Source organism: Trachurus japonicus, chromosome 1 (genome assembly GCF_045865225.1).
Source record: "Trachurus japonicus isolate A0001 chromosome 1, Traja_1.0".
Taxonomy (NCBI): domain Eukaryota; kingdom Metazoa; phylum Chordata; class Actinopteri; order Carangiformes; family Carangidae; genus Trachurus; species Trachurus japonicus.
In genome coordinates this window covers 1,901,018-1,924,173 of record NC_140907.1, presented here as the reverse complement: position 1 = coordinate 1,924,173, position 23,156 = coordinate 1,901,018, and the positions used below count along the sequence as shown (strand labels likewise).

The following is a 23,156-nucleotide window of genomic DNA, read 5'->3' as shown; positions in this document are numbered from 1 at the left end:
TTAAAACCTGCTGGATTAAACAGAACACATTCGCCACTTTGTCATCTTTTTGGCATTTGCTCATTTTCCTATGTTTAATGTGCACATCAAGTCCCAGGTCATTAGTCGTACACTCACTTACTTTGTAATTTTGCCCCTGAGGTTGGCAGTGTTAGTGTTACTTATCTCTTATATTGATTGTCCATTTCTTCCCTTCCATTTAAAGTGATAAATCCTGTTTACTTTGTACTGGATAATTGCACCAATAAAACAGAGAGCTTCAAGGAGGCCTGGGCTCCTGCGCTCAGCCAGCAGTCTGCTAATTACTGCTCCCTTAATCATTTTTATCAATTAAAAAGAAAGGGTTGGCCTCTACTCCTGGCCCTGCTTTATCCTTACACAAATGCCAGGCTTTTTGGACATGTAGCTTTTGTAAAAGTTAAAAGAGAGTCTCAAAAAGCAGAGAAGAGCTTTAAAGGAGACATATTCTGCCCCTTTCCCACAAATTAAAATAGTTCCCAGGTGTCTTAAAGACATGTCTGTGACATGCTTTGGTCAAAATACCCCAAGGATCAAACATCACAGCTCTTTTCATCCTCTCGTTCAGAACGGCTGGTTTCAGTGCCTGTCCCTTTAAATGCAAATGAACCAATGCTTGCCCCGTCCCTTCTACTGGTACCAGGTAGGGGTGGTATTATGCAAATTTGAAAACTAGTTACATCATTATCAGACAACTGAGGGAACAGCTCGTAAAACCACATGGATTTCAACCTAGGGAGCCTGAAAATTACAGATTTTTTTTGTCAATTCTCACATTTTGGGGGCCGGAAGACAACACCAACACCTAAATATATGTTAAAGAGCCTTCAAAAGTGATATTTCCATCATAAGTCCCCTTTAAGCATGTAGATATGTGTTGGTGTCCTGCTACAAAGCTTTATGATAACTCTGTGCATCGGCTGCTGCTACACTGCGTCTACCCAAAGAGGAAGCTGAACTAACATGGCCTCATGTGTGACCTCACATATGATACAGTGCAGTAGAGGGCTTGGGAGATTTATGTTCCACATCCTCTTGTTAAATAAGCAAAGGGCCCCCGAAACAACATCTGCAGGCAATCTTGACGAACCCTCCCACCGGCCTTGTCGTGCCAGCCGGGCCCCCGGTTCCCCTCACATCAAGGGTCACGACCTCTGTGTACGAAGCGTGGATACAGACCATGGCGGAAAAGAGAACCGCAGATCATAAAAGTCAGAGGCCACAATAAAATTTCCATGCTGCTCCCAGGAAATGGATTAATCTATCTAATCAGGTCAAAGATCACAAATCGGTGGAAACGGAGACCATGAGTGGAAGTGGAATACAAACATCGTGAAGTTAATTTTTAATATTATCCACGAAGAAAAAACAAGAATAAGCAAACAGAAACTTTGGGAAAAAAGGGACATATAAGCTAAATCATGTCTCCTGACAACAGTGTTTACTTTGAGAGGCGTTCAAAACAAGGCTGCATTTCTTCTTTCGAATGTTATTACTAGTTGAGACAGCATGACAGGGGCGTGCACTGTATACAGGAAACTATTCTCATGATGTGACAAGATGACATTATTACAGTTTGAGGATTGTAAACAGAATGCTACGGCCCTTCAAAAAAACAAGTGGTTAGATGTGTTGACAACATCCATAAAATAGAGTCTTATTAAATGTAAAAAACAAAACAAAAAACTCATATCAATTTTAAAATTGCTTTTATGTCAACATTTGGGTATTTTTTAATTATAGGTTGTTCCAAATGAGGATGGACCTAATGAGTGCATCATACTTTGAAATTGTCACATTGTTTAAATACTTTGGAAGCTTTTTTGATGAATATCTTAAATCTGATGTGAGTCCTGAATCTATTGTACGGTGGGGGCTGAGGGGTGGGGGTGGGGTCCACAGTCTGCAGTCAGACTTTTTAATTCTTCATAGGCACTCATATGCTGTTTTTATTTATTTGATGTGATATTTCTCTTGTGTGGATGGGACATATTTGTTCTGTGTACACATTAAGCAGCTGCTCATAACCAATTTCCCCTTGTGGGATTAGTAAAGTTGTTGGTATCCCTATAAGGGATACATACTGTATGTACAAGTTTATAATATAGATGAGGTACCCAGAGTAAAATGTGTATATATATATATATATATATATATATTTCAACATCTTGAAAACATACATGATGATTTTTTTTTTACAAGCCTAGGCTACTGTACAACAAAATACTCGGCTATTTTTATTTGTTTACATCTCATCATCACATGTCTCTTCACTCAGGGAAAGCAGTCTCAGACTTTTGTCACACTTAATTGCATTGGATATACTTTACTTACATTAATCAGCCACAACATTAATGCAGGGTGGCCTAGTTTTTTAAATGGCTGTGGCTGATCGGTGTATTATGTCCTGAGTTAATTCTGAACCATAGCAACATAATGTGAAAGTTCATTTGCAGTTCAAAAAATAAAAGAATAAAGAAAATACACAGATCAGTCACAACAATCAAAACCAGTCAAGTGGGTTAGATAGCTGAAAACAGTCATTTAGTATTCTGTATGGTTATACTGTATGTAAGCGTACAATCAGTACATTTACATAATAGGGATTTGCTATAATGCTTGAACTGACTCAAATAGCCTACTCTATTAGCCTAACTAGCTATAATTTCATGATTAGAATTTCAATTTAATGACTATACACCTTTCTTTATTAGCCAAAATACAGAACGTTGGCAGGGAGAGTGTGATGTGACTGAGGACCTTGGAAAGTCTGCCTGGTGCTGCAAAGACCAGAAGATGGCGTAGTTCAGTTGGAGGACAGGAAGATGCTGTCTGTCCTCCGCAGGTGACGGCAGGTTCTGCCGACTGAGCTGTGGACTCAGCATCAGTACACACACCTCCCTCCTCTCTGACCCTCTCCTACACACACACAACACAAACTCCTCAGGTCTACGTAGGCCGACTAACAACCCGCTTCACTCTTCTAACTCACGTCAATTTATTGCTTGAAGACAAGAGCCTTCAGTCCACCTGCGGTCAGCGGCGTGGCCTCAGCTGCCTCCTCATGGGCCCGAGGCAGCTGAAGCAGAACCTTGTGTGTGTGTGTGTGTGTGTGTGTGTGTGTGTGTGTGTGTGTGTGTGTGCGTGCGTGAAGCGGAAGTCCAGGGCTGACTTTCTACTTCTCTAACCTGTTTCATTTCAAGCTGTAAACACAACAACGGAAACGTCATTTAACCGCAGCGTCTCGACACAGCTCAGTTCACGCTGAGCCACCTGAACCGGCCATTAGACCCCGCGTGCTCCCCCGGAGAGGAGAGGAGAGAGGTGTGACGGGCGGCACGCGGTGCCAGTGCCAGACACACTGCTACAGTAACACAACACAACACAACCCTCATCACACTGAGAACACGCAGCTCTCTGAATCCACAGTCACGTCGGTTAATACTTTGTGCAGATGTTCGGGGGGAGCAGCTCTTTTCAGCGGTTGCTTTTCCACTCGACTAAGTGGAAACTTCACCGGACTCCATGTTACCCGATAGGCTCCTCTCTCTCCTCCACAGCGGCTCGAACCAACTCGCGACTTTTTTTTTTTCTTCTTCAGGAAATTCAATCACACGCGCTGCGACAGTTGCTCATTTACATCTGTGACGCGCCAGCGCCACTAAAAAGAAAACTCCCACCACCACCAGCTCAGCTCCACTGTTGAGAATTCAACTGTTTTACCTCGGTCAATATAAAGTGTCTTGTGCACGCGCAGCTTGTTGTTGATGCAACAGGCGGTAAAGCGCAGAGGGCGGCCAGTCCCCCCCCCCTCCTCCTTCTCTCCTCCGTAGTTTGACAGTGTCGCTCACTGTGTCGTTAACTAGTTGTTTAGTCTGTTAGGACGCACGCGGGGGGCCACCTTTACCTTTACGCGCAGCGGCAGTTTGTGTAAATGAGAGGAGGTTGGTGTTGCAGGGAAGAGGGGGCGGTCAGAGTGTGACGGCTCACACCACGCCGAGCTCTGGCACCTCAGCGCCTGCTACACTACACAGCGTCTCTAGCAGCACGTGTGATTTATTGTCGGTCCAGGTCAGGACGTAGCCTACTGTAGCTCCCGCCGGCACGGGACACACGCATGCTTGAAGAGACCGACGCGCAGCACTTGATGCCCGCTTCTGTGATGCCATGCCCCGGAACCACAGCGGCGACGAAGGCGGCGGCGGCGGCACCGGGCTCTGGATGAGGACATCGCCGGGGCACCGCGCCGAGGGTTACGGCTTGAAAGATGTGGAGTCCGGACGGAAGATGATGAACAACGCGGGAGACGGCTTGCTGTCAGCCTCCACCACCACCACCACCACCACCACCAGCAGCAGCGCAGGTGCTGCCGGTTCCGAGAGCCTGAGGGGGAAGCAGGGGGCTCGGCTCAGCCTGCTGGGGAAGCCGCTCATATACAGCGCTCAGAGCGGCCGGAGAAACGTGCGCTACCGGCGGCTCCAGAACTACCTGTACAACGTGCTGGAGAGACCGAGAACCTGGGCGTTCATCTACCATGCGTTTGTGTAAGTTCATCTTTCATCAGTGTTATGTGAAGTTGCCCACCTGTTGATGCTGATCTGCCCCCTTATCTTTCACACACTAGCTCCATTTTCCTGAACCCCCGACACAAATGTCTAGTTTATCTCCTGAGAACAGACCATGATAGCAGCTGATTGAGTCTCACTTTTTTTTTTTTTTTTTTTCACACATCACTTTGTCAGCCCTTGGACAGCATGTTTGACACTCTTGTGACTGGTGTGGGTGTTATGAATGCACACAGAGCTCATCATTAAAAATACACCTCTTTACCAGAGCCAGCTTCACAGCTGACTAAGAAAATCCCCTCTGTGCCGTTTGAATGAACCCTCTGAAATCCAGGTCCAGGTCTGTGACACACAGAGGCGTGCTGCTCCCCCTCTGCACATTATCTGTCTTGACAACAGAGCAGCGGTCTCTGTTTTGTCAGTGGAGCTGTAATCTAAGGTTTAACACACTCAGCTCTGAGGTTAGTGCAGTTGCAGCTTCACATAAACACGGTCTGTACTGTTGAAACCAGACCTCGGGTCCTGCTGGTTCCTGAAGGTCCACCACACTGCAGGAACATCTTTTGCTCTGTGTCGTTCTTGGCCTCACAACCAGCTGCGTTTAATTTCCCGCGTGCGACTCTTGTGGCACCAGACTGTTGAAGAGGAAGGAAGGAAGTTGAGACACACGCTGACTGTAGAGCACCATCTTTTTTCGGTGTGTGTGTGTCTGTGTGTGTGTGTCTGGGCAGTATGAGAGCTGCTGCACCTTTATTTTTAAAGTGACCATATCAAATTGTGCACAGGGCAACATTGCAGGATCCCTGATGACTTTCATGAGTCCATTTGTTCTATGTCCAGCAGTCAGTAATATTAAATGTATGATGTTAGTGTGACACACTGGGGACAGTGGCAGTGCTGCAACTTCCACCACTGCAGCCAGAAAGTAAAGGGGTTCCAATATGCAGTGCAGTCAGAGCTGCTTCTGTCAGTACTGTGCATCATTTTTAATCAACAGAGCCACTGAATGGAGAAAGAATAACTTGTTGTCAGTGATCTGCACTGATAAGACAGTTTGTTGTTTGTCTGTGGTGCAGATTTGCATATCAGGGTGTATGGACTGAGTAACATAGTCTCCAGAAAGTACATCAGCTGGTTTGAATTGATTGTTGCTACAGAAATGTGCTCATCTCATCAGGACGTGTTCTTCCAATCAGGAAAAAGTCCAATGTAATCATTAGATGCAAACAGGACCGTCTGCTCAGTCAGGGTCCATCTGATGAACAGTGCCTTTGTTTAAACTGCAGTCTTACCTAGAGATGTAATACCCTGTATTTTTATTGTAAATAAGTGTAAAAAAAAAAACCCCTTTAAAATGACCTTTTTAGGAATGCTAACAATTATTTCCATTAATCGATTAGTTGTTTGGTCAATAAAATGTTGAAAAATGTCAATCAGTGTTTCCCAAACCACAAGATGACGTCCTCAAATGTCTCGTTTTGTTCACAAACCAAAGAGAGACTCAGTTTATTGTCATAAAGGAACAAAGAAACCAGAAATATTCACATTTAAGAAGCTGGAAACAGAGAATTTTGACTTTTATTCTTGAAAAAACCACCCAAACCGATTTATTTGATTATCAAAATAGTTGACAATTAATTTAATAATTGATAACTGTTTGATTAATCGTTTAATTGTTACGGCTCTAGACCTTTTATAGCCTGTCCTATCTGAATCCTTACAGAAAATAACTACATTCATTGTGTTGTGTGAGTGTTTCAGTTAATGAGGCCTGTCCAGACTTTGTGATGTGATGTCGGGGACCACCATGGGCGTCTTCCTGTATTCCTTTTGGAGCTATGATTTGAAATAGAGGTGCTGCTGTTTGGTCTGTTGCACTTTTGCTAAAAGTTGGACTCCAAAATGTTAATTTACCTCAGCCTATCTTCTGAAAGTGTTGACTCACACCCACACCCACCAGGATCCGAGGACTCGGGGCTCTCTCTTCACATGAGCGCTCATGAGCGTCAGGAACACACAGTCGGGTGGCCGGGAAGTTGGTGAATGATTTTCTTTCATCCCCGTGGCAGCGAGCCTGAGCTGGAGAAATGCAGACGCTGGATTCTCTCGAGCCCTTTGATGATGAATGTTGCTATGATGGTCGACGGCCTTGAAAGTTGTTCTGTTCTGCTGATAGGACAATTGTTGCAGCTGAGAGCCTGTCACTGTCACTTTTTTTTTTTTTTTTTACCTATGAAATAACTGCTGTATGACCAGCTAACACCAGAGTTAGTAGTGATCGTCCTCCACATGGACAGCCTGAGTCCTTCAGTGGCTCGGAGTGAGATTTTGCCTTTTCACTTTAACCACACAATGCTGGTTGAAATGTGTTTTTTAAAAGAAAGACCTTGAGTGTGGTAGGCCTCTTGATGCCTTCAGGTGGGTACGTCCTGCTTCGCTTTGCTACAGGCTGGTCCAAGTTACTGTAGAAAAAACATTAAGTCCCTAAATACCAACTGATACTTGACACCAGAATGTCCCCGAGGCAAATATCAACTTCAGTTCACATCATCTCCGGTACAAAAGAATGGGATGTTATGTTGTTCTTTCCCACTGTTCTGAACCAACTGTATCTTTTTAAAGACACTGTATCTTTTTTTAAAACAATATATTTATCAACATTTTTCTTACATACAAATACACTTGTATTCATATACATGTAGTGTGTTTTTTTGTTTGTTACCTCAATCAATTTAAAGTCATTTCTATTAAAGTTTGACATTTTAGTCATTGACATTAAAACACACTCTTTTTGGTAGTAAAATAAGAGTAAAAGGTAAAAAAAACAAACAAAAAAAAAACAAAATTCCAAAAAGTTACATCACAAACATCCACTTCTCAGCCATAAAACATTTTCTGCATAATTGAATGACTTGATATAATTGCGGGTATTTGAACTCATTAATTCTGTTATAAGATTTATTTAACTGGCTACTTATTCCTCTTCATCGTCATTTGCTAGATCAATACCATTAACAAAACACATTAAACGGTTCCTATATCTTTTCAAACATATCCTGCCTTCCTTTTCGTATGTACGTCACTCTCTCCAAAGGAAAAGTTGTGAGCATTTGCCTCACCCAATAACACTTGGCCACACTGTAATTTTTTTAATTTTTTTTATTGATCATTTTATTAGTGAGTGGATAGCTGATGATTAGCAGGATACATTCAGTGCTGTGCAGCCTTAATCACAGTAGTGATTTCTGAAAATGAAAATCTTTATACTCTGGAAAAGGCTGTGTAAGCTGCTGCATGGTTTTATGTATATTATAATCCCATCTGATGCTTCACTGACTGGTGTTGTGTCTTAACCTGGATGCTGTTTCACAGTGGTTGCAACTCCACAGAGAAGTTTGGGGTCCTTCAGTTTGTTTAGTTTGACAACAGGCAGACTGACTGTGACTGTGCAGCTTTCAGCAATTAAAGAGCCGGGCGTCTTTCTCAGGTTTTAGTGAAGACCAAAACAAAACATGAGACATGAGCACTGAGCGCTGAATCTGTTGGGTTGGATGGAAACATGAATCAAGGGCTGTTGGAAATGTAAATTACCAACTGCTGTCTAAAACCAATGCCAACTTCATCAGCATATCAGCCTGAGAAGTGATAACACGTCAGTTTCATCCCCGTCTGCTAGAAATGATATTTGTATTGTTAAGTGCAACTGCAAATTCTAACTGCACTGAGGTTATGTTGTTTATTAATCAAACAAGTAGGGCTGTCATGATCATGAAATTTTAGTTGATATAGTAATTGCGATTTTCTGGTCATTTCTTGCCACTATTTTAGTATAAGCCCAAATAATACACATACACAGCCATGTATTGGCTTTGCAACTAAATCCATGATGCTCATTTCAATAGATGCACATTGAAATGCAGTCGTCTAATATTAGAAGTTCCTCCAGATAAACAGTTTGTGGCTCCACTCGTGTCATTACAGTAAATCATAGCAGAAGAAGGGGGCGCAACGTGATGATGTCATTAAAAGAGGACCAGACAAAACAACATGGAAATAGTTTCTGCTAAATGATGGCGGTCAGCTCAAATTATTGCGGTCAGGTGATAATTGTAATAATTGTGACAGGCCGAGTAACAAGGATATGATGTTTATGGTTAAAGGGATAGTTCAACATTTTAGCAAATTGGACAGAGTTGTTTTCGAGGCAGATGCAGAGACTGCTTGCTGAAAAACTGCCCCTGAAGGCAACGCGCATCAGCTGTTTTTCAAAACAACTCTGTCTCGTAACGTTCCGTTATTATCTCATAGCGTGGTGAATGTGCTGGTCACAACTTGTCCACCAGAGCGTTTTGGAGTTGTTGGATTGTGTATTTGATGAGTTTGATGAGGGAAACCAAGAAATCCCATTAGCCTCCATAGCGTAGCTCTGAGCAGTTTGCGGCTCTGCTCCACCGTTCTAAATATAGCTTGCACCGACAAATAAAGGTAATGAACCTACTGCTATGACTATAGGGATTATGGCAATGGGCCAATTTGCCAAGATGTTGAACTATCCCTTTAACATTGATGCAGACCATGATCAACCTGATGAGTTTAGGAAATATCTGTTTGTAGTTAAAACTGATTTTAAGGGAATGTTGGGAAAGATCATGGATCAATTTAATAAAGTTCACAGTATCAGTATTGTAGTACAACTTTACCAAAGTGCTGTTATCAATGGACATGGCCGTTGTACACAGTAGCCCGGCCATACATCTCAACATGGCCGTCTGACTGTAAACGTGACTCAGCCGGTGATAACTGTGTAGTTGTAGACAGTATGAAGGTCATTGTAGGAGATGGTGTTGTACTGTTGTTGTGGTCCCAGCTGACTGTGGCAGAAGAGGATTCATATTATTGAAATATTAATGCTGCTTTAAACAATGACTGTAAACCAAGACTTATAGAGCACATTAATATTGTGTCAGTGTTTTTGCTGTGTATAATCCATCTAGAGGCTGATATTCCAGCTACACACTGGGTCATAATGAACACAAATGAAGAAAACATCATATTCATTTATATATATATTTAGATAGATGTCTTAAATACATTGTTTCGCATTACTAAAACACAGAACACATTCAATTCTGTTTGCTCTAATTCACACGTGATCCTCACTTCATCAACAGCATCATCAGTTTTTATTAGCTATATCTTATAAAGTCAGTATTGAGATTTTTCAGCTATGGAAAAAACATTTCATCTAGTGAAAATGCAATAATGTTACATGTCTTACTGTGTGTGTGTGTGTGTGTGTGTGTGTGTGTGTGTGTGTCCGTGCTGCCTCATGAGGATCAGTGTGTTTGGTTCTAATTTAGCCAAGCTGTTCTGCTTGAACAGGTGTAACACTGTTTAGATAACTCAAAGAGGTTCAATTTCATCATCCACTGATTTCAGACAGCAAAAAAACAACCTCTTCCTTATCTGCCTCTGTGTCTGATCCGACACATTAGGAGCAGGTCAGAGGAGTAAATGCGCTTACGAACCTGCCCTCAAAACATCCAGCTATCATCTGTTTGACAAGCCCACGCAGCATCGTCACGTCACGCTCAGAACGATGTTTCACCTTCAACTGATCCACTGTCTAACACACACACACACACACACACACACGCCTCCAGGTGAAGTTCTGTTGTAAAACTGTGAATTGTTAATGAAGAAGTCAGGCATCAGTGTCAATTTCATCTCATTATCTGTACAGTATAACCAAGTTTAGATTTTCAAAAGAAAAGCCAACGGTGAAGTCTCTGGGAGGTTAGTATCGTTGGAGTTGTTCTGATATAAATACTAGACTACCAGAAATGCCTCCAGCTCTGTCTGAAATGTATGACTTATACATGACTACATGATATATAAGAAACTTTATAGTTTCACTTTCAAACTGCAGTTCTCCCAGAATTCCTTTTTGTCAGAGAATTTACACCACTCACCACTCCTACTGCAGTGCTGTCTGAATTGAGGATTAGTATGCCCCAGTCATGTAGTGGACTCTTTGTACCCTCAAATCAAATCCATCAGTCAATTAATCAAATTTTATTTATATATCATTTTCCAAGCACATCAAATGCAGTTTAAAGTGCTTTACAGTTTGAAAAACAAAAACAGCACAATCAAAAAGAGCAATGCACACTGCACCATGAAACATGAGTAGTTAAAATGATAAAATATCAAGAATAGAAATAGAAACAGTGAAATAATGATAAAAAGGAATAAAAACATCAATAAATGAATGAAGCAATAAATGAAAGAAATAATCTCAAGAATAAAAGATAGAAACGATCAATCAGTAAAAATGCTGATAAAAATAATAGACACTACATAAAAGCCGACTGCAAAGACCGTCACACACTGAACTTTAGCTGAAAGGAACTTTTTCTGACTCTGACCAAATATTCCTCAGAATACAGGTCACAACTCCAGCTCCTGGTGTTGTGACCTGTTATCCTCCAGTAGGATGAACCTCTGACCAACTGGTCCGTCTTCCTCTGTTTCCTGTCTCACTCTGACCATTCTGACTGCAGTAGCAGCAGTCAGTATAGCAACGACTTCCTGCACCACATGACACCACAGGGCGTTGTGTGTTCCAACACCGTCTTTGTACATACAGTACAGTCATCCATAGCTGCCTGAACGTTGTTACTTCTCTAGAAGGGTCTGTTTTCTATTAAATTTAATGTAAAGTTTTTTGTGACTTTTTATGACTTATTTTTTTCCTGGGCAGTTTGTACAGTACCATTTCAGGTTCTTCCCTGGACTTGAGCTGCTTAAATCTTAATAAAAAAAAAAATGGAAAAATGTTTTTTTTTTCTCAACTTTGGGGCTATAGTGTATATTTTTATCCCTTCTCTATGTGTGACAGTAGCAGCACTGAGCCAGTCTTTGTGCTGAGCTGAGTTGCCCCTGGGGTCCGGCCTGCCCTCCTTCCTGCTCACACACATACACACACACACACACACACACACACACACACACACACACACACACACACACACACACACACACACACAGACATACACAGTGCTGCCATTCATCTCACCTCTGGATTAACAAGCTCTTATCCTTGAAAGTATGTTCAGGGGGCAGGGAGGTGTGGAGGGGAAAGGGTACCGTGTTCCCTCACCTCAGGTTTTCAGAGCTGGCACGCTGAACAATCGAGGGGGGCGTCGGGTTAAAGGGATATTTCAACATTTTAGCAAATTATCCTATTACTGTAATCTCTATAGTCTTTGGAGTAGGTTCGTAGGTTTGATCGGCGGAGCAGAGACGTGAGCTGCTCCGCTAATGTAACAGAGACTCATGGTATTTCTACGCTTCCCTCATCAAACTAAATACACAATCCAATAACCCCAAAACACAATTGTGGACAAGTTGTGACCTGCACATTCACCACGCTATGAATAATAACGTACATGTATAATTATGTAACATTACAACACTGAGTAAATACTCAGAACTACTTGCATTTTTGAAGTCACTGTCTGGAATGTAGTTCCGGCTACGCATTTGCCTCAAAAACAACTCTGTCTCGTAACGTTCCGTTATTATCTCATAGCGTGGTGAATGTGCAGGTCACAACTTGTCCACCAGAGCGTCTATAATCGAAATATCGTGCGCCCTGGTGTGTAGAGCTCACGTCTCTACTCCGCTGATCTAAAAACAGCTTGCACTGACAATTAAAGGTAATGAAACTACTGCTAAAACTATAGGGATTATGGAAATAGTCCAATTTGCCAAAATGTGGAAATGTCCCTTCAAACAGACTGTCTCAGCACAGTTGTGTGTTTTATTTTGAGCTATCCTATATACAGCCTTGCCTCTGTACTGTAACTACCTGTTTTTTTTTCTGTAAAACCTCACTTTCTCTTTGAGAGCGTTTGCTTTCTGTCTGTGCGCTGTACAGTAAATTCATTTTCACAATAGTTCTCAACCTGTGTGACACACACAGCGTGGCCCTCTGTCACCCATTTCTGAGTTTATGATTCAATGGAAAGAAGCTTCTTATAAACAGTGAGAGCAAAGTGCTGTAAACAGTGGTGACCTGTTTGCTTCAGTGCAGGGTGTAAAAGAAGAAGGAGCTGGTTTGATCAGCGCCGGCCCGTGACAGAAAGCAGAGGTGTGATGTCTTCGACCTGATGGCGGTTAACGCTGCGTGAGTGCGGGGACAGGAGCTGTGCACGTACTCGTGCGCGTCGCCGTAAATTTGCCTTTGTGACGGCTTAACGAGGAGAAGTGAAAGTCTGACGCTGACAGTTAAGATCAGCTAAAGTGCATGTGATATAAACGGTTTCTTGGGTAGAGGATTGTGCGTTTGATTGTGGTTTTGTGATGCTTCCTCATGTCATCATGTGTTTGGCTGAGTTTTGAAGTAGTTTTAGTAGTGGAATCGAACCTGGGGACACTGCAGCAAGGACTATAGCTGCTGTTTATGGGGTGTTAAAAGCATATACTGTAAATATGCAAATATAAAGAGAAATGACTCATTTGAATGTAACTCTCTCTTTCTAGTCATGGCTTCAAGATGCTCCCATGGCCAATAGCATCAGTTGGTACAACAACACCCATCTCAGCCAGAACATGACAATTAAACAAAAATTTTGCCTGAAGCATCAAGTTGATGTCACTGTGTGAAATCATGGATGTTTAAATGAAAGTTGAGCTTATATAAGACAGCTGTGTTCATAAATAATGAGCATGATAATGCTGTTGGTTGTGTCAGTGGCATTATTAATGCATCAAACTGCTGAAGGCATGCTGTCTCTGCCCGAGTGCAAGTTGAACTACGGGCCACTGGGTAAATTTGATCATCCGACTTTAACTCAAAATATGTTTTCATGTGATTCAGTCCTGATAATGGTAACAAACACTTTACAATCAAAAAAAAAAAAAAAAAAAAAGAGGACGACTAAGGTACTCTTGAGGTACAAAAGTCAAAAGCCTTTATTGGAAAATGGTTAGAGGGTCAGTTAGAGGATAGTGAATGACCCCTCTCACATCCTTCACTCAGAGTTCGACCTCCTACCCTCAGGTAGACGATACAGAGTTCCTCGCTGTAAACTCAACCGTTTTAAGAATTCTTTTATCCCAACTTCTATCAAATTTCTTAACGAGTCTGTGCAATAATTCTTCTAGTGCTCTTACCATGGTGAATTTATGAGGTGTATGTATGTGCTATGTTGTGGGATGTGTGCAATATGTGTTATGTTATGGAATGTGTGCAATATGTGTTACGTTATGGAATGTGTCCTATGTTATGGGATATGTGCAATGCTGTTGGATTAATATGGCTGAGGTGTATTGTTCTTTTTGTTTTTGTTTTTTGTCATTGTGGCCATTAAGGCATTTATGGCGCAGCTACAGTGTCCAAGACAAATTTCCCTGAGCGGGACAATAAAGTTTATCGTATCATATTGTATAAGTGGATACATAGTAAAAAGATTTTTAAAAAACTGCACCTAACCGTCATCAGGGTGACAAATCAGTGATGAGACACAGGTGAAGCTTATTGAGATAATGAGGAGAAACAGGATGAGGGAAAAAGAAAGAAAGAAAACAGCGAAACACTAAATACTTGACAACAAGCAGCAGGATATACAATTTTCTTTCAAAATTTTTTTTATTGAGTTTTCCTTGGATGCATTTCAACAGTGAATGTCAGGGCACAAGAGATTCAATCCAACACTTTAAAAAAATAAATACATAAAATAAATAAATATGTAAATATCAATGCCAAGATCATACAGAATCAAATCATACCGAAACAATGCGAGTTAAATAAAATAACCATATGAAAGAAATAGAAAAAAAGAAAAAGAAATAAAAGTAAAACAAAAAAAGGGGGCCCCAAAAATGGCCATAAGGGGACAGGGAGTAATAGTTTTTTCAAATATTTTAGATAATAAATCAAAGAAGGAGGACCAGAATCGATCTAGTTCAGGGCAACAAAAAAGAATAATCGGTTTCGTCATTGAGTCCTGGACGTGTCATCGTCTTCAGTTTGAAAAAAGTTTGATGGTTTTTTTTACTAATCCTTCAAAAGAAGCACTCCTTAAACATTTTTCAATGTCCCCTACCTGGGGTCATTTTCTTTTTCTCCTCCATGAATGGTAAATGATGGAGCAGCCGGTTTTCCAGCAAAGCAGTATAAATATATAAAGTGTGTCCAAGCAAATTTCCGTTGGTAGGATTTCATGATATATTACATAATATTTTATTGAAAACTGATCTAATTAATCACTAAATTACAAGGCGTGCCTAATAAAGTGGCCGCTGAGTGTATGTAAATCACTGTGTCTGTTTGAAGACAATGACAGCTGAGAGGGCCTGCCTGCTCTGGGTATCATGTTTCTGTGCTCAGAGGGAGTTCCCCTTGTTCTGTTTTCAGAGATGAGCTCACTGTAAACATAAGGCCTAACAGGGAACACTCATGCATACACTGCATTGAGTGTTTTGTGTGTTACAGTATAGAGACAGAAGAGACATGATTTATCTCAGCAGCACCTGTCCTGTTTGAAGACCTCCCACAGCGAGCGGACCGGCACTGCTCAGTTTCCACGACGTGGTACCAGCTGGACTCCACTTGCACTTTTTGTGTTTCCATTAGGTGAAAGCATCTGGAATCTGGTACCTGGCTCTACTTTTATACTGCTACTTAGGCCACGGCTCCAAAACAGGTAACTGAAAGGTGGAAACACTGCAGACCACTGATCTTCATTACACCATCAGTGTGCGACGTGCACGAATATCCTGCAATGGCTAAAAGCAGTTTTAATTCTTGCTGTAGCGCTGTTAATGTGTCACTTTATTACAGTAAACGCTCACATTTTAAAGTGAGAAATGAACCGTTTAGATCCCAACATGTGGTTAGTTTATCCACATAAACCAACCGGTCAACCTGTGTTGTCTTCCTGGGGATAAAGCAATCTGATGAAGTTACCTGAAGCTCTCTGGAGGTTAATGTCTGGCTGATATCATTTCTTTAGGAATATAAATGTTGGTCTCAGCCACATTAGTTTGTCTGAATGTAAATCGAAGCTTCATGTTTGTACTGGACAGAACAGCAGCATTGCCTCTGGGCTTTGTATGTACACAAATCACCATATTTCAATAAATAAATGTTTTAATTAAAACGTCCTGATCAGTCCATATTATATAAATATATAATCTACCATATGGTGCATCTTAAAGGGACAACGAGGAGTTTCTATTCGGTTATAAAAAAGTCTCATGTTAATGTGGATGAAGCTACGCTACCCACACTTGTTAATGGGCCCATTTTCGATAAATATATTGTTTTGTCTCTATCGTTATTTTGTTATTATTAGTGGTGGTGGAAGTGCTGGTCGAGCCGACCAGCGTTTCCTTACTTTTGTGGCGAGTCATGAGAATAACGCAGCCGAATCGCCGTTTATGGTCGGAACTACGACGGTATGTGATCGTCTTCGAACCTCTGACTTTAATTCTTTTTTTTTTTTTTTTTTAAGAATATTTTTTGGCTTTTTGCCTTTATTTGATAGTACCCAGTAGAGATAGACAGGAAAGGGGGAGGCAGAGAGAGGGGGAATGACATGCAGGAAAGGGCTGCCCGACGCGGGATTCGAACCGGAGCCACCTGCGGCGAGGACTGTAGCCTCTACATGGGGCGGCCGCTCTAACCACTGCGCCACGCACCGCCCCGTGACTTTAATTCTTGATGAATTAAAACATGAGTCTGTCTTGCGCCGGCCAAAGAAATGTACGGTGCGCGCGGAGGCTCATAAATGTAGTGTGAAAACGCTTCGCTTTTCCAAAACTCCTCATTGTCCCTTTAATAAATTAGAATATCATGGAAAAGTTTATTAATGTCAGGAATTCAATTCAAAAAGAGAATTATATAGATCCATTCCACACAGAATTAAACATTTCATGTCTTTATTTATTTATTTATTTATTTATTTAATTGTGATGATTATGGCTAACATTTAATGAAGACCTATCTCAAGAAAATAAAATATCTAAAAAAAACAAACAATTTAAGTTTTAAAGTATGTTCATTCTTTGGGGCTATTTGTCTTCAACTACTGAAAATGGACTTTTCCACGATACTCCTCCACCTGTAGCAGTCTATACTGTAAAGACGCTACTATCATGGAACGGCAGCAACCTCCAGAATGTTACCAAAGCTGAGTGGAGTCGACACGAGCTGGTACCATGCGGTGGAAATGTGGCTTTACTGTCACTACTGGTTGGCTTCTCACCCCCCTGAACCCCATCACACACACACAGCTCATCACCCTGGCAGGAACCTCTTGCTCGCAGCTGGGAAGTGGTGGGTGGGGGGGGTTTCCACCTGGTTGCCCCTTTTAGTCTCACTCTCTGATGAGGTAGATGGCTGATCAGCCCAACCAGTCATTTCACAGGTCAAAGCACCGAGTGAGTGAGTCACCCTCAGTGTGACAAAAGCCTCTTCTTTCTCCTCTGCCCCCCCCCCCCCCACCCCCATCATATGTGCTGTAATATCTCCAGTGATTTCATGTGATTCTCCTCTAGTCCTCTCATCACTTCTTCTCTGTTCCTTGAAGAAAAAGCTCATCTCCCGGCGCTTCAGTGGCATTACCTCCCAATGACCTCTATACCATCAGCTGTGAGTGGTGTAAAAGTGTTGAATGTACATCCCCTTCATCGCCTCCTCCCACTTATCCTGCCCTCGTCTCTCTCTCTCTCTCCCCTGTGGTCGGTGCAGACAGCGCTGCTTGGTTGCATATCTGTCATCATTGTGCCTGCGTTAGCGCTGACGCTGGAGGGAAGAGCGAGTGCCGCCTCTCACAGCTCTGCCTCTTTTTTTTTTTTTTTTTTACCCTATTTTGTCTCAGTCATTACAGGATTTTTGAGCAGTTTCCCGTCGCCATAGCAACTGATGCTGCCTTTCCTCCAAGCCCCGATCAACGACACGGGCAGGTTTTTTCCCCGCGAGCAAACAAAAATAAGTCAGAGTGAGGCGAGTGCTCCTGGCTGCTGGTTGCTTTTCACACAGCGTGGCCTCCACTCTCCACGCTGCTGCTGCTGTGGCCAGCAGTTAGTCATGGCTGATGGAAGCCACTGCTACCACGCTGTATTTAGGCACGCAGCATTTACTGTGGGGCTGTTCTCTCCCTGTGGGAATAACACAGCTAACCCTTCATACTGTCACAATCTGATCCCACTCTACCTAATACACATTTTAGTTACACAATCCCCCCCCCATCATTAGGGACCTATAAAATTTTGTTTTTTCCGTTTTTTTTGGAATTCTGTTTTTTTTTTAACCTTTTGCTCTTACTTTATTACCAAAAAGAGTGTGTTTTTAATGTTAAAGGGACATTGTGTAACTTCTCCTGTTATCTATTCACGAAAATCGAGTATTTCGTTCAAAAGTATGTTTTTCATTAATCAGTAATCCCCCCCCATTAACAAACTGAAGTGTTCCTTTCAGCTCTGAATGAGCCGTTCATATCATTCATATCTACATGGAGCGGGTAAGCTCGGTGCTGGTTGCCATGTCGCGTCGTCATGTTTTTACGTTCAGTGGCAGCGTGACGGTAGGAAACCACGGAAACTCAGCGGAGACACCGGAGCTGTCGGCTCAGGTCGAGGCGGTGTCTGTGAAAAGTCACCGTGGTAACGCAGTGAGGAGGAATGGAGCGTTACACTGATGCTGCATTCACCTGCAGTCGGGCAGACGGCCGTCGGTAACAAACCAGATGTCATTTTAGTCACAGAAGTCCAGAGAAAGCCGGTAAAACGTGGGTCAGGTAAACGATACCACATCGCCATGACAACATATTGTCACGTGTATTGTTTTGCCTCGTGCTGACGGACCACTTGTTTACATAGATGCTTGTTTATGCCGTTACGTGCAGCGGCTGTCCCAATTTCATGTGAATGCAGCATGAAAAATACGATTGAGGTGCTTGCGATATACAACCACAACGCTAGATGGGAGTAATTCCTACACAATGTACCTTTAATGACTAAAATGTACACACATGTCATTTAGAAATTACTTCAAATGTATTGAGGTAACAAACAACACTTCCTCCATACCTTATGAACAAATACTGCATGATGCAACATAACACTGCACTGTAAGCACTGCACTGAGTGCCAACAAAATATTAATGCTGATGACCTTTAAACTTTTTCCAGTAAAATAAATTATATTAATTAAAAAAAACAACAACTAGTTTTTCACAAGGCTTTTGAACAATTTTATTATGCTTCATTTGGGGTTGTGCCACCCAGATTTGCTTACCTATGTGCAATTCTCCCCAGACATACGTTTCTCTTCCACATGAAAACAGCATTTCAGTCAAATCATGTGAAATTCTGCGTCATTCCGCGTTAAAAATAGATTCCATTTTAATTGGCCAGTTCCGCGATTGCGGAAATCATAGAACCCTACATCATTTCCACTACTATTCTGGGAGAAGGAGTGCGCTTTGGATACAGGATGTAACTTTTTCTTCTCTTTTTATTGCCTAGGAAGTTTAACACATCACATTGTTGTTTTTTTCCCCAAGACTACATTTTGCTGATATTGCAGCAAATGTCAGAAGAGAGCCACACTATCAAAATGCCTCAGGAGAGACACTGTTGGTCCAAAAATAGTACCATGACGCCCGGTCCCTGTGTGACATAGGCTACACACTACACTGGTCTTGATGTGATGGCTGGCTTCCACGCAAGGACAAAGGATTTACCAGCATCTACATTTACAGCCAGGGTGAGCGTACACGCTGGAGATGGGCGCTCCGAGAGGAAGTGGCAGCACATCAGGGAGATGCGCCACCGGGCCGCGCCCCGGGGATTTTTTTCGCTTGGCACGAGCCCGATGATGCTGCAGTGTAGTGGGTGACGGGCTAGAAGCCCTTCTGACCTCCCTGTCTTTCCCACAGGGCCAGCGCTGCAGCTGGGTAGCCCGTCTGTCCCTCAGCTCCCCCCACTGCAGCGCAAAGGAAAAAAGAGACAGACCCAGAGAATTGATACTGGGAGTGAAAACACAGAAAAAGAGGAAGGAGACTCTATTCGTAGGTTTATAGTTACTTTCCAGTTTGTTGTTGTATTGCTATAAATATTTAACTGTTGCACAAAAATGAAAACATGACTTAATCCCCACCAGAATTAGAACAAAACAATTATAAAATTATAAAATAAAACATTGCTGAAATCACAGTATGGTCAATTGTGCTATATTCCAAACTGGAGATGCATTTTTTTTGTAAAGGCTACAAATCATATCATCTAGAGGAACATATAGTTTGATGTAGACCAGAGCAAAAATCACAATTGTTATTTTTATTTTTTCTGTGAAAGCGTCATAAATTGTAACAAATCTTCACACGTTGGAATTATTAATCACAGTATTCTAATTGATTGAAACCTTTATATCTATTCAGCCGTCCAAAACAGCAACAGGTAAAAGGAGAAGACAGTCATACAAAAAGATAATTGGTTAAAGAAAGTTAGTTATAAAAAGATAAATAAATGTGCTCATATGGATCCACATACAGTATACTCGACCTGTGTGTCCTCCTCTTCTGTTTCTTCTCAGTCATGTACACTATAGTCCATGTTTTGGATGTTTAAACTCAGACAGAGTAAAGTGTTATATCAGCGCTGCTCTGTTGTTCCCTGTGCATCAAAGTGGCTCAGGGCGGGGAGCAACCTTGACGTGGCCGGGTGCGAGCGGCGAGCCTGTGCACAGCTCCCCTGTCTGGGGATATAAAAAGGTCAGTGTGGATGGAAAACCTCACTCAAGGTAAAGTTTTGTGCAACCAAAACTAATGGCCAGAAGCAGCATTAGATGAAGCTGCAGAGACTGATCACAAAGACCTTGGCTATCTTGTCATATACTCCCCATGGGTTAAAGAGACCCCGAGGAGTTTGCTTTTGGTTATAAAAGAGTCTCATATTAATGTGGATGAATCTACGTTACACACTTGTTAATGGCTCCATTTTCGAAAAATGTATCGTTTTGTCTTCGCCGTTTATGGTCGGAACTACGGCGGTATCTGATTGTCTTTGAACCTCCAACTTTTATTCTTGATTAATGAAAACATTCTTGGCAAATGTTTTCGCTTTCGTCCGTCTTGTGCTGGCCCAAGAATTTCACTGTGCACGCGGAGGCTCATGGGAAATGTAGTGTGAAAACACTTTGCTTTCCAAAACACCTCATAGTCCCTTTAAAGGGGACATATTATGGAAATATCTCTTTTTGAAGGCTCTTTAACTCATTGAGTGCCGCGCTCCTTTCCAAAGTTTTAGTCAAGTGTACCGGCAAATTAGACCAACACAGTCTCACCCCTTTGCGTCAAACGGTTGACGCTTGGTCAAGGCCCCTTACGTCAATATAGTGACGTGGAGGGGGTACCCTCGAGGTCGTTTCTCGACGAATAGGGCCACTCATAGACTTGAATGCAAATCCCTCATTGTCGGATTTTGACGAAGGGGGGCGGGACCGTTTCTCCCTCACTCCCAGTGCGTCAACAGCCTGACGAACGGTCACTGTCCCTCCTCGTCACATGCCTGACTCATTAGGTGCCCGTTTTTCGTCAGGTTTTGACGCGCTCGGCTTTCAGTTGATTCCAATGCAGTTCCCTTCGCGGCGATATGTGACGCTCAGAGCAAGTGATCCAGCCGACCCGGCTGCGGCACTGACAGACGCTGTGAGCAGAGAATAACTTTTTTTTTTTTTTTTTTTTTTAACTTTTCCTTAAATCTTTATTGAACCTGATGCTGCTGTGTCTGACGTAGTTTACAGCAAGGACGTCCTTTCGGTTATTTATTTATTTATTTATTTAGTGATCATGGTGTTTGGTGCAGAATAATCAATCAATAAATAAATAAATTACGTCCTTGTCGGAAGCTGCGTCAGACCAGGAGGGGGGGGGTTGTGGATTCTACAGGTGAAGACCACTTCCGCGTTCAAAAAGCTGCTCTGTTTAATCAATATTCTGAAGAAAGATCTGATTATTAGCCACAACGCTGTAACCATCCAAGGAAGACTGTGTAACAATATTATGTGCTTCTGCTGAGTCCAAAAGCCCTTTGTAATATCAACTTTATTTTAAGAAAACACGCTTTGTTTCCAATGTCATATCACGGAGAAGCACTACATTACCCATAATCCTCATATTTATCAGCGACGTGTCTGATTGGTTGAGCTTGCTGTTACCAGCAAATGAAAAAATAAAACAAATTGAGCTTATATTATTTTCTTAGTAACTAAAAGGTCTTAACATCTTTTTTGTTTTCAACATTGAATAAAAAAACGGTGCTATATTGTTAAAATTCAACAATAAAGTGCATAAAAGTTGGCTTGACTTCTTTCTTTTTTTTCATAATTTTCACCAGCATCTTTCTGGTCCACATCACATCATATTTATTGTAATTTTTAATTCAATGAGTGACATTTTATTTTTTATCTGAAAAACATTATTATGAATTCAAGGGTCAGAGGTCACTGATTAGTGTTAAATTTAACCTTTTTGACCCTGTTTCCTTGAATAAATCACTAAGACTTTGATGCGGGAAGCTGAGATTTTGATTTGATTTTGTTCAGAGCACTAGGGACAAAGTTTCTGTAGAATTTCAGACCTGTCGGACGTCCAGAAGGGTCACAGCTGACCGTCCAGGCTCGTTTCTCGGCCTTCAAAGCCTAGATTTAGAAGCCTCTGACCTTAAAGGAGAAATGCAATTCTTTAATAGCTTCCAGGTGCTTTGGCCTATCAGGCTGAATTTTTAGCTAAAGGAGCTGGTGTACGATCAGGAAGTAGGGGAGCTGTGCATAAAGCCAATTGGTAAGTGTCAAAGGTCACAGGGGTCAAACATCAAAGTGAATCCAGCCATTCCTGCTTTTTCTCAACAAAACATACACGCTTTAAGTTATCATCATGAAATATTAATATGTTGTATATCAGAGAGTCCTCTATCAGAATATTTTGGTCCCGTTGCTCTAGGGGCCCCGGGGGGCCACTTGGCTTTCCCATGCTCCCGCAGAGTTGGGTCTCGGGGTGATGGATAAGGGCCTCACCATGAGTCCACAGGCCAAGTTTCAAGTGATTTGGTCGGTTTCTATGGAAACGGCGGCCTCAAGGATACAGAGGAATGCGACTGTTTGAAGCCCCGCCTCTCGAAAAGTAATGGCTCGATCAGGACCAAACACACATCTACGCGTTCGTCTTGGGCCCCCGAACCATATATTACAAAATCAGAACTATACGACTTTTGGAAATGTGTTTTGTCTATTTCGGATTTTCTGACTAAGAGGGTCTCTCAAGCTTTAAGTCTGACAGACTCTGAGTCAGAAAAGCCGAAATAGACAAAACACATTTCCAAAAGTCGTACAGTTCTGATTTCGTAATATATGGTTCGGGGGCCCAAGACGAACGCGTAGATGTGTGTTTGGTCCTGATTGAGCCATTACTTTTCGAGAGGCGGGGCTTCAAACAGTCGCATTCCTCTGTATCCTTGAGGCCGCCGTTTCCATAGAAACCGACCAAATCACTTGAAACTTGG

The 23,156-nt window shown here is 42.1% G+C and overlaps 1 protein-coding gene across 5 annotated transcripts in view; it reads left to right on the top strand.

Annotated features, from left to right (window-relative positions):
- The first annotated feature begins 4,129 nt into the window (after positions 1–4,129).
- Positions 4,130–23,156, top strand: part of kcnq5b (potassium voltage-gated channel, KQT-like subfamily, member 5b) — a 152,531-nt gene continuing 133,504 nt past the window's right edge. For all 5 annotated transcript variants that reach the window (XM_085764131.1, XM_085764837.1, XM_085763551.1 and 2 more), the window contains exon 1: positions 4,130–4,562. In XM_085764131.1, coding sequence (XP_085620257.1) covers positions 4,186–4,562 — 377 coding nt within the window. In that variant the 5' untranslated portion in view covers positions 4,130–4,185. The remainder of the gene's footprint in view (positions 4,563–23,156) is intronic.